At 38.5% G+C, this 12,732-nt stretch overlaps 1 protein-coding gene across 2 annotated transcripts in view; it reads left to right on the forward strand.

Annotated features, from left to right (window-relative positions):
* Window positions 1-10,391, forward strand: part of LOC119974916 (monoacylglycerol lipase ABHD2-like) — a 98,808-nt gene extending 88,417 nt beyond the window's left edge. For both annotated transcript variants that reach the window (XM_038814260.1, XM_038814261.1), the window contains exon 11: window positions 483-10,391. In XM_038814260.1, the coding sequence (XP_038670188.1) occupies window positions 483-685 (203 nt within the window). In that variant the 3' untranslated portion in view covers window positions 686-10,391. The remainder of the gene's footprint in view (window positions 1-482) is intronic.
* The last annotated feature ends 2,341 nt before the right edge of the window (window positions 10,392-12,732 follow it).

The raw sequence follows: 12,732 nt of genomic DNA on the forward strand, positions 1-12,732 counted from the left end.
GAGAGTGATCAAAAACTTCTGCTGAATTCCTGCCTCCTGCCCTGGCTGAAACCTTCTGTCCTCGTTCACAGCTGAGATTTTTTTGGTGCCGCTGAAAGTGAATGGAGTTTTGGCTGGAAGGCCAAATTTTCCATTCCTGCTTGCAAATGTGCTCTGCCTCACGGCGAGCAGATGGGCACTGAGGCCCATTATAACAACATTACCATTCCTTAAGCTCAAACCGACTAATTCAACCCGGAATGGAGTTGAAACCTCGGATTTTTATGAACAATATGGTTCCATAACCATTCGTTAATCAGTGCACTTAAAGGAAGCTGGAAAACCAATATGAAACCAAGTAATTCTTCAGCTACAATCCTACAAAAGGTCATGGTTGGAAATATTCTGAACTAGCTGCTGTTTGGTTGTTTTTGTATAGCAAATTTTCAATGAATAACTGGCAATTTCTAACATTCTCTCTCTCTCTCTCTCTCTCCTTTCAGAGAAAAAGGAAAATGTCATGTTTGTATTAACTCTGCACGGTGGTCACCTTGGATTCTTTGAAGGAGCAGTGCTCTTCCCAAAACCTTTAACTTGGATGGATAAACTTATTATAGAATACGCAAATGCCATCTGTCACTGGGAAAAAAACAAGCCACAGTGTACAGGAGCCGGAGACCAGAGCTGCTCGGACCACAGTGATTGAGCGTTGCACAGACTTGATTTGCCAAACTCACTTTCTCCAATCATTTATCTCGTTATCATCATTACATTCCTGACCTGGGTTTGACTACTTTAAAACTAATCCCTGCTGGTAAATGTAGTTCAACCAGCAGAATTCTACTCATCACAATTGTTTAAATATGATTGCAAAGCCCTTTTCTATGCCTTTCTCCACTAAAAGCAACTTGGAGCACACAAAATGATGACTCACTGAGTTTGCACAACAGTCTTGTACTGATGGGACAAGAGTTACTGTTACCAAAGGTATATCTGGTGCCAGTAGGTTTGGAGCAAATGTGCCACATTTTAGGGTTCCCAGAAGTTAAATGTGTGTTTTGCAGGAGCTTATTTGTTTAAAAATTGTGCCTTCTCTTATATATTTTTAAATTTATGACAAAAGGCATTTATTTTTCTGCCCTACCAAGTGATCCAATTTTGGTCATTTGATCAGATTAAGTGCAGTAAAGTGTTTTTTAAAAAAATAATAAATTTGCAAAGTGAAGACATCCAATGATTTTTGTCTTTTTAGAGAAAAATGTAGAATTCTCACTCTGGGAAACTCTTGCAAAACTATACTTCCGTTTGCCCCTCCATGGCAGGTAGTCCAGATTGACAGTTGAGCTGTACGATCTGCAGCTTGGTGCAATTTGCCTCTGGAATGAGTGTCTCAAACTCGCGTTTACGTTGCCGTGGCACTTATTACTACACTGTTTTGATCATTGTTTTAGCCTTTGAAAAGAAAAACACAGTCCAATGGATATTATTTTGAAAATAATTATCACGTGCAATTTCCATTTAACCTATAAATTTCTACCTTTTTTGTAAAATTTTCAAATGCAGTGGTATGGAAGCTCCTGCGACTGACTCACGGGCATAAATGTGGAAACTATCTACATTTATTTGAAAAATAATTTTTAAAGTGTTATGTATTCTCTGTTTATAAATGTTGACAGATAGAGAGATCATTCCGCAGGAATAAGCTCAGTCATTCCAGCAAGTATAAAGTTAGTCCTAAGTTCCAAATTCTCTTCTTCTGATTGATGGCCTGTTCTGTTGCCTGGTGAAATGGTGTAAGTTGCCGAGTGGTTTGTTACATTGCTAACTCATGATCAATCCATGAAGTTTATTTGTAGTCGGTACTATAAACCTGTTTCCCAGGTTTATTCCTGATCCATGCTGAGTTAGCTGATTTCAGTCAGAGAAACGATGGGAAGCGTTTCAGTTGGACACTACATTCCTTGGACTAAATGGAACAATCATTGCCTTCCCCTCTCTGATTACTATCCAATATTTTCTGCAGCCTACCGTAACCCGTTATCTAGGAATGGACACGGGTGTGGTACAAGAATGCAATTGCTGTCTGTGGAATTGAAGTAGCATGAACGGGAGAGGAGGATATTAAGAAATGTTATCCCAGGTTGATCAACTGATGACTCATTCCTCTCCATCACCAAACAGCATTGTCCATTTCCAGAAACAGCTGTGCAATCTGTGCAATATTTAGTCTGTCAACCAACAGTCGATGAGTATCAAATTTAATTGAACATCCGGTTATGATTTGGGGGCTTCAGTGCTTCCTAGGTGTACGGCATTGGTCAGAGAGTCAAGCTGGCTGTTATCAGAGATTCTTGAATTGCTCTCTCGCACAGAAAATATATTTATTAAATTATTAAGCTAACGTATTTAAACAAAGTACCCAGCTAGTGTCATCAGAAAGCATTGCCCTTTGAATGATGTACATAATCACTAGGTACACCACATTCCATTTTTATTTTACACTAACATCCATTCGGACTTATTTTATACTCAATACTCCTCTTGACTGGTTGAACCAAACACTTGTTGCCTTTAGATTCAATACTAAGCTATATGTGTTTCCCAAAAGTGTTTGTTATCCCTTTGAATCAGAACCAGTTGGCTTTGCAGCGGGGAAACCAAAGTACTACAACTCAATTTTGCTTATTAAAACTATATACAATGAAAGGCAGAAATCAAATTGAAGTTGATCAAGATTTTTGAGTCATTGTGACTTGCAAAACTGTTCTAGAAATTCTGTCAATCATTGTATAGGCCACAGAATTCATATACATTTAACCATTATTAAAGCAAAAATATCCAACTTGTATGTATGCTGCATCCAGTAATGTTTCCGTCATGTAGAATGAACTCCAGGTTGTTCATGTCAATAGGTTAGTAAACTGAAGACTGTTGAGTACGTTTGTATTTAGTCTCCATGATGCCAGCAGCAGTCTTTGTGGCACAGGGTCTCCTTTTTACTAAGTTCAAAATATGTACAATTCTGCACTTGTGTTGGCTGCCTCCAACTTAAGAAGTAAACTAATTCATTTGAACCTTGGTGTTCTAAGATTTGAGAGCAGATTATGAATCAGTCCCTCGTTTTCAAAGCTGTCCGGTTATTCGTATAAGATTTATAAGAGACAGTAAAAGCATCTGTTTATAGATACATAAGTTAATGTTATTTCTGGGCCTTCCTCCTCATTCTCCAAGTATGGCAAAGTATTGGTAACAATTTAGTCAACTGAAGCATTTTTAACATTATAGTTAGAACTGCTAATACCAGAAGAAACATTTTGTTTCTGATCAGGTAATTAGTGCCTCCAATATTATGTACAGGCAGCGTACAAAGTGGCCTCTAGACAGCCAGTTACGGATAGAACTCTGCTCCATCATGTCTAACTGTCTGCATCTGGGTGATTTTTGAATATCGTTTAATGTATGAATTTGTCTGCTTGAAAACTGTTGGTCTATCAACTGTTACGAAATCAGAATTCTCAACATTTTTAAGCTATTTACCAATTTGCTTGATGTCATCCATTTAAATGAGGGGAAATGGTAGCTTTAAGCTGCTGTAGTCAAACTCCTCATTCCCTGGATTCTCTTTTGGTGTCCTTGGACCTTGATGCTTGTTTTTGTTTACATACATTCTTGATACTTTTTTTTGGGATGCCCCTTCTCATTTGTACTTATTGTATCGACCCACCATCTACATGTAAGTGAAGACCAAAGAAAACCTACCTCCATTATCTTATGATTAGCAGTTTTGTCCTTCAATTGAACCTGCATCTGAATGGGAGTGAAGATGTGCTGTACAAGTGGGATATGGTGAGCTTGACCTGGTGTTTTGGTGGTATCTGTTGGATGTTTGTAATTTGAAATGCATCCATGCAATTATGACTTCCAGTTCTTGCACAGAGTATGGTCTCCAGTTTGAGGTAATAAATTTAGGAGTGGCAGTAATGATTCACGTTGGCATTCCAAAGATACTTAACCAGCATATTTGGTACACAATGTTTTAGGCTAGGTAAAATTGCATGCAGCATTTTGCTTGATTCTGTGTAACCTATTCAATGTAACCTATCTATGAATGAAATCTTTTCCCCAAGGCCCACTGATAAAAGATTAGGGCAATAAGAAAGGAGGTTTTATTTACTGTTGAGCAATGAAAGTGGTATTTCAGCTGTGTTTTTCTGTGCTTAGTTTAGCTGTAGATCAATTTGGTACTGCAGTGGCATTAGGGAATTGAGCGTGAGGTTGTGTTGCTGAATATAACGTACTTCAGGATTAATAGTGACAGTAACTTGACAGTTGAGAGTAATGGCAACTACGTTGGAAGAGTACCTTGTTGTGGCCTGTTGGTTGAGATTTTACCCATGATATTTAGGCAATTGGGTGTGGTTTTTGTTTCACTTAGTAAAAATCACAACCCGTGTATAAAAGCAGATGCCGTATTTCCCTCGTACGTTTTGTTTTTGAGTAATTCGCTGAGACTTTAGTCTCTGTTACTTGGGCTAAAATTTGGATATTAGATATCTTCTAATAGAACCATTTTCAGTACATGTTGGAGGATGAGCTGCAATAGGTCATGGGCATGCTGTTGGTAATTTTGCTTTTAGTAAAATTGGGTTTGTTTTATGCAGGATTTGCATGATCGAACAAGCAGTTTGTACTTTTCAACGATTGTGCCAGGATCTAATTATTTAAAACAAATACCTTTTTTATTAAAAACTTTCTTTATAATTGCAGTACCTTCATCAGCTTTGATATTTCAGCATTGTGTTGTATTTGGAATTGCTTCTATAAGGTAAGGATATTCCAGTGATGGGTGTAGTACATGAGAGCACTTTATTGTCTTTTTAATGAGTTAGGCCTATTTTTTTTTAAAATAGTTTAAAAAACCAGTGAGCTTGTGTTTTTTTTCTTAAATGCAGGATTTTGCCTATCTTTTGACCAACCTGCCAATGCGTGATCTTTCTTCCACAGTTCGTTGTTAAAGATTAAGGCATGGGGATGAGGATTTATCTGCCGTTTTTATACTTAGTCTTGCTTCAGGAGAGTAAATCTAATGTATAGTAATCCAGGATCTGTATTTGTGTAACATAAAAGTACAATTTTTACTTGTGGCTTTAAAGGCTAGATAAAGTTGTCCCTAACATTTCAGTTAAGTAAGACATATTTTCTTGGGCGACATTTGAAGAATTAAGAGCATTATGCAAGGATTTTAACATAAAATGTGGTTGTGCTTGTACGAAATGAATCTCAGTTTAAGCACAGCAGTACATCTTGAATATTTTCCTTTGTATGTATAAATCCTGTGATGCATTAACTAAAAATATATGTACTCTATTTCGCCACGGTTTTGCAGCAGTGATTGGAGCTTTGCTTTGGGCTACCAGTTATTGAATAAGTTATCAGTGATGTTGGCCATTATTCTCATTAATATTTTGATAATAGCATTTCTTGTTCTGTTAATGTTGGTAGAAAACTTTGTTCAAGAATGAGACTATGGTAAAACTAAAGATGTTATTCACAAAGTGTGCTTAAAACCATTTTTACAGTCTGCTAATACCTCAGCCATGTTGGGAGTTGGCAGCACCAGCAAAATATAGAAGTGGAATCAAAATCTGAATAAGCCTGCCTCCCTCATTTCAAGTTATGTTTAATAGCACAAAGCCCCTTTTGCTAGCTTCTTAATCCTGACCAGAGGGTCTTCATTCCCATAACATTTTAAATTTGAGTATTTATGTTCTGTTTTCCAACTGGTGAGAGCTAAAGCTTTTTTCCTGAGCAGAGGAAGTCTGTATCCTTGATATAATGAATGACACAACTGCAAGTATCTTTAGTGTTTGCAATGGGGTCTTCAAGCTGCCATTACAATGGTGTAGCCGGGAGTAGGTTGTGATCTGTAAACCAACTCCAAATACAACTAAAAAGAATGTCCAATGAGTTCTCTATTTGTAATGCTCCTTTTTCTCTTTGGACTTTTACCATATTTCCAGAATAAAAAGGGGCAAATATTTTCAGCTGCCCATGAATCAGACTTAATTGTAAGTAAAAGTCAGAAACCCAAAACATATTTTAAATCTTGGAATGACTTGTAATGCCCTTAATATTATTGCCATTCATATTGTCTCAGGGACTTCCCTTTTAGATACTCGTATATGGCAACAAAGTTCATTCTACATTTTGATGAAAACCAGTTTCTTGATTATTTGTATTTAGTTAAATATTGTAGGTTGTGGGTTCCAATTTCTATTTCACGAGTTGCAATTTCTAACAAGACCATATCAGAAAATGTAATGTCAATTACTCACTGTGACTATTTAAACATTGTGAAGGTTCTAGATTAACTTTTAATCGGGCCAATATCTGCAATGTCTGTCAGCAGCACAGTGTTGTGGAAATGCATGACTTTAGCAAGGTTCTACATCTTAAAAGTTATTTGTAATATTTTGTGTTCCGTGCATCTTGCTCAGGAGAACACCCAGCCCTTATTCATTTTTGTCTACTGCCTTACTCCTAGGGATAGGGCCAACATTTTCTCCCCGACTTTCATTGCACTTCAAAAGTAATTCTCGGTGAAGCACTTTTAGGATATGGTGACAAATCATGGTGTTTCTTTCTTCACAAAGAAAATTTATAGTAGTTTATTGTTAAGTAATGTAAATTTATACAGTAACACAGATTACTTAAACCTTTTCCTCTTTCATTCTCTTTCTTGGATCCCTCCTCTGCCTTTTAAAATATGAGAACTGTGGGCTTAATTATGCATAAATTGCACAAATATAACTTTCCCACATACTTGCACAATTTTCATGTTATATTTTTGGGAATTATTGTTGAACAATATTTTATTTCCTGCAGTTCTTATTGTTTTAGTGTAACAAAAGCACATTTTGAAGATGCACCAAGAGTTTCATTGTACTTGAGCTGTTCTACTCCAGAAGTGTGCACATGTTGAGTAACTTTGTTCTATTGATTCCAGTTTGCCTCCTTCTAATTTCGTGGGGAAAAAAATTCTCCTTTATTTCTGGATCATATCACAGAATAGAACTTTAAAAGATAGCTTGCACTGAGAATCTAGAATTCCAGAGACTGAAATCCCCACTAATGTTTGATAGTAAGAAAGAACCTGCATTTGTTAAGTGCCTTTCGTGCTCTCAGGGTGTCATAGAATATTTCACAGCAAATGAAATACTTTGAAGTGTAGTAACTGGGTGCTATGTTTCTCTACGTCACAATGTTGGTCAAGAAATGGAGAAACCTTCCTACCTCCCACTTCAAATGATGCCATGGGACCTTTAATGCCCACTTGAGAGGGCAGTTAGCATATTGCTGAATTCTATCCACCGCACTAATCTCTCTTTGCACTTCTCTAATTTTTGCAGTTTTTGACTGCAAGACGATGTGCCTCCTTGTAGTTTAGGAAGCCCCCATAGAGGGAGAAGAATTGTGCACAATGACCAGAATGCAGTGTCATCCTTGTGACACACACCTCTCTCTTCATTTACACTTGCTACTTGCTAAGTTACAAGTACAACCAGCACACAATTTAAAAATTTGCATTAAGTAGACATTAATGAAAAGCTTGTCATATTCATCTCTGGGTATGGAGATAATAAATGTTGTAGATTGGCAAATTAAATTTTAAGTTGCAGATTTCAACTAAAACTACTTTTGATATGAACCTGTTGATGTGAAATTACAAAAGATTTTATTAGGGCTATATGACTGGCGCTGCTTCAAACTTTTTTAAAAATCCCTCAGCCCTTCTCAAAGTGGGTATATAGCTTTAGTCCTTTATTTATGTTGAATGTTCCTTTTATGTTGTATAACATTAGCTCTGATCTACAGTTTCATCCAATGAAATAAGGATTATTAGTGGGAATGCGTGAGTGCGCGTGTGGGCACATTTTTGGCAGTAAACCCCCCCCCCCCCCCCCCCCCCAACGCGCACTCAAGCAAACCATTATCAGCTCCCACTTGGAAACTGATGTAACTATCTTTCTACAAGTATGATTGGAAACACTTGTTCGGTTTGTCCTGGCCTGTGCCGTACAAGGTTCTACTATAAAGCTTTCTGAATAATGCAGGAATGTTCACTTGAGCTTTCGGGACTTTTTATATACTTGCCTTCACTTGGCTGTGGTGGGGATAAGCTCCAAAGCATCTAACTGAAAAGTTTTTGAAGCCTTCTGCCTGTTTTAAGTTTCGTAAGAGTTGAAACTAAACTCTGCGAATGGCAGAAAATATTAAATGAAGTTCGGAAAAAGATACCAACTATATCAGAACTTTGGATGAATACTGAAATATTTAACATGTCTCTTTCAGATGCTGACTAGCCGTTGTGCATTTCCAATACTTTCTGGGTTATTTTAAGTTGGGAGCAAGAGCCTTCTCTATCTGTAGGTCTGTCAAAATCCCCATCACGCATAGCTTTTCAATTAAAAGGATTTTCTCTCCTTTGTTGGGCTGGATTTAAGCCCAGGTCTAAGCTTGGGTGACTGGCTTTGTTCCTTCTTCCTTTTTTAATGTTTTGGTACTGAAGGTCTGTTAGGGTCTAACCAGAAAAATACATTTCACCTGGTTTTGAATTGTGTTCTGGATTGTAATGCTTTATGATTTAACCCTACCATTAACTTTTAGATTAAAGCTCCAGTATGTTTTGTCATGTCATTACAATTCCAATACAGAAATATTCAAAACTAGAACAGAATTGGAAGATAATTTTCTTGATACCTCCTATTTTCATCCTTCCACAGGCTGTTCACTGCCAAATGCATTTCTCCACTCAGGAGAAAGTCTGGGGCACAATCTCCCACTGGCAGATATTGGCACACAATGCCAGGGAATAATGAGGTGGGGATTGAATTTGCAATCTGGCGCATGTGTGCAGAGGGATGGCAGGGTGAAATCAAGTTTGAATCTATTTTCTAACACTGGGTTCACAAATTGCTGCGTTGAGCAGAGGCCAGATGCTGTTCCACAAGAGGGGTTCATCAGAGAACCATCACCATTACTAACAACTGGTTGGGAGCAGCACAGTAAGAGACCAGAAGGGGTGGGGACTGCTTGTACTTCATCGTTATGTGTGCTACGTGGCCTTAGGACACCAAAAGCGGGCAAAAGAGGAAAAATAAATACAGAAAGAAAGCAGTGGCCTCTGACTTACCTGTGTCTCTCAAGGTAATGCACCTTGTATTTGACTACAGATGAAACTCTCCCAACTGAGACCAGCAATTCAAATGATTGAGCTGCCCTGGGGCTTGAACTTGTGCCTTTGTAGTTGTAGATAGTCTATTCATGCTGAAAGGTATTCAATTAAGAATGAAGTTGAGAAATGCCAATGAAAATATTACAGCCTTTTGAAAACTGGCAGCATAAATCTGTTTCTTTGTAGTCCTCCGTGTTTCCATGTGTAATTTAATGGGGAACTAGCTCAATTTTGTCCAGTTTTCCTTGTGGCTGCTGGTGTCGTTCTTTAGTCCTGTTTTTAGAAGGAGCAGATGTCATGTTAGATGGTTTCGCACAATTTGAATGCATGGCTCCATTTCATTTGTCTCACACTTTGACACTTGCACAACATCCAGTGGAGTATGTAAATTGACAGATTTGAAACAGAGCTAAGGCTGACGAATACCAGAGTGCCAATTATCAGATCCTGAACAAGCAACATGCATGCAAACAGGACCTTGAACAAGGGAACAGGTGTCAGAATGATACTTGGAGATCATAATCTTAGAGGCCTGCGTATCCAAAGTACCAGTACATAGTACAATATAAATAAAATACAAAGTATTGGGCAGAGGAAATGGGGGGAGGTGGGCAGGGTGCAGAAAAGATTGCATTTGAAAATACAGGTACGTCCAATTTAACGTTGGGTGTATGCGCGAGGAGGTGAAAATTCTAAGTACTTAGGATATGTTTCCAAATCAACGCAGCTGCATCCACCAAATGTGTACCCCACAGGCTGAAAAGCATGTATTTATCTTGGAGAGTTGGTATTGGAGACCTTTAGTGGAGGCCCCACTGGCACAATGGCCTGCTTGATTTGTTATTCCAGGAGAGTCAAACCGTCAAGTGTGATTCTGAGTTTTATTCAGTACCACAAAATCGATAGGGAATTACAGCAAGAAGCAACTAGCAATGCAATGTTCTGAACATCACAATGTTTACCTATGTGTGCGGGATGGAAATTTGTTCTTTGTGTTTTTAAAAAATCAATTTGCTTATTGACTTGTATGGAATTGTGCAATGTATTTAAATAGTTAGACTAACTATTTTCTTTATTGCATTAAAATGGTTGCAGAATTTTATAGAATTTTTTTTCTGAATTTGTTGGTTTGAATTCTCAATTGTTGAAATAAAAGTTGTAACTCTGATGATTAATACACATGTCTGAATGTTTCTCCTTGTTTAGTAAATTTACCCATGCTGTGTATTTGACTCCAGTCTCAAGCAGTTAATGAGAAACACTCCTATGGTACCAAGCACCCTCTATTTTTCTATTACCAACTGTCCAGTAGCCTTAAGTGAGGTTGCTAGTTTGAAAACAAACAACTTGCATTACATAGCACCTTTTGCAACGTCAGGATGGTCCAAAGCACTTTACGAACAGAAGTAGGTTTTTAAAAACAAATGTCACTGTTGCAATGGAGGGAACTTAGCAGACGGTTTACAAAGAACAAAGAAAAGTACAGCACAGGAACAGGCCCTTTGGCCATCCAAGCCTGTGACGATCATGATGCCCTAACTTTTTTTTAAAAACCTTCTGTCCTTACTTGGTCCGTAATCCTATATTTCCTCCATATTCATGTATCTAGCCAGATGCCTGTTAATGTTGCTAATTGCCTGCTTCCACCACATCCTCTGGCAGTGCATTCCAGGCGCACTCTACATGGAAAAACAGAACCTGCACATCTCCCTTCAATTTTCACCCTCTCACCTTGAACCTGTGCCCCCTTGTAATTGACTATCCACCCTGTCTATGCTTCTCATAATTTTGTAGACCTCTATCAGTTCTCCCCTCGGCCTCCATCTTTCCAGTGAAAACAATCCTAGTTTATTCAATTTCTCCTTATATCCAACACCCTTGAGACCAGGCTGCATCTTAGTGAACCTTCTTTGCAGTCTCTCCAAAGCTTCCACATCCTTCTGTGACCAGAACTGCATGCAATACTCCAAATGCGGCCTATCAAGTTTTGTGTAGCTGCAACATGATTTCCCAACTCTTGTACTCCATGCCCCGGCTGATGAATGCAAGCATGGCATATGCCGCCTTAATTAGCTTGGCCACCTGTGTTGCCACTTTTAGGGAACTGTGGACCTGCACGCCCAGATCCTTCTATGTTAATGTTCCGAAGGGTTCTGCCATTTACAGTATAATTCATACCTAGATTTGATCCTCCAAAATGCATCACTTCTCATTTGTCCGGATTAAACGCCATCTACCATTTCTGCACCCAACTCTCCAACCTATCTATCCTGTTGTATCCTCTGACGATCCTCGACACTGCCAGCAATTCCACCAGTCTTCGTGTCATCCGCAAACTTACTAATCAGACCACCCACATTTTCCTCCAGATCATTTATATACACTACAAACAAGAGGTCCCAGCACTGATCCCTGTGGAACACTACTAGTTACAAATCTCCATTCAGAAAAACACCCACCGGTGTTCTATAACCAAGCCAATTCTGTATCCATCTAGCCAGCGCACCACAAATCCCATGTGATTTTAGTACCAGTCTGCCATGTGGGACCTTGTCAAACACCTTATTAAAGTCCATATAAACTACATCCACAGCCCATCCCTCATCAATTTTCTTTGTCACCTCTTCAAAAAACTCAATCAAGTTGGTGAGACATGACCTTCCCTGTACAAAACCATGCTGCCTGTCACTAACTAGTCTATTTTCCTCCAAATGTGCAAACATACTGTCTCTCAGTATCTTTTCCAAAAGCTTCCCCATCACTGTTGTCAGGCTCACCGGCCTATAATTTGCTGGGTTGGCTGTTTCCTTTCTTCCACAGCAAGATTCCACAAACAAGGAGTGATAATGACCAGATGCATTTAGGGATATTGGTTGACGGATAAGAGGACAGGCAAGGTTTTACCATCTTATCTGAAAAATGACACTTCTGACAATGTAATGCTCCCTTGACACTGGTCTGTTGGCCTATATTTGAAACTGTACCCTTTGATTTGAGATGAGTACAACCATTAATGGCCAAAGCCTACAGTACAGAACAATATCAATTTTAATCCCTACTACTTCAGTGTTGAACTAGATCAAGAAGTAGCGATTAGGTGATAAGTGTACAAGGATGAAGTAAAAACTCAAACGGATCAGCAGTTCCACAATTTTGAGGTTTCAGAACAGTTCAAGTTGGAGACACCGCCCCACTGACTCCATTCCAATGCAGAAAATGTTACGAGACAGACACCAAGTGTGGTCAAGAGCAGCAGACTATAGGTGAAGCAGAATAACATTTAAAACATTTTTTTCCCCAAAAATCTTGAGTAAAACTACCACTTCCTAACTTGGATGACATGGACTTAATACTGACTCCAATTGCAGATTGCATGCTTGCCATTTTCAAAGACTGCATCAGTCATGTTCGGAGAACAGAGTCAAAACATGGTTTCTTTTGGTGAAACTATATCTGCAATAAGGTGGATCCCTGAAATTCTTCTAATCCGCTGTTATTTGTGATTGTGGTAGCTAAGG

The sequence above is a fragment of the Scyliorhinus canicula genome, chromosome 12, assembly GCF_902713615.1.
Source record: "Scyliorhinus canicula chromosome 12, sScyCan1.1, whole genome shotgun sequence".
Classification (NCBI taxonomy): domain Eukaryota; kingdom Metazoa; phylum Chordata; class Chondrichthyes; order Carcharhiniformes; family Scyliorhinidae; genus Scyliorhinus; species Scyliorhinus canicula.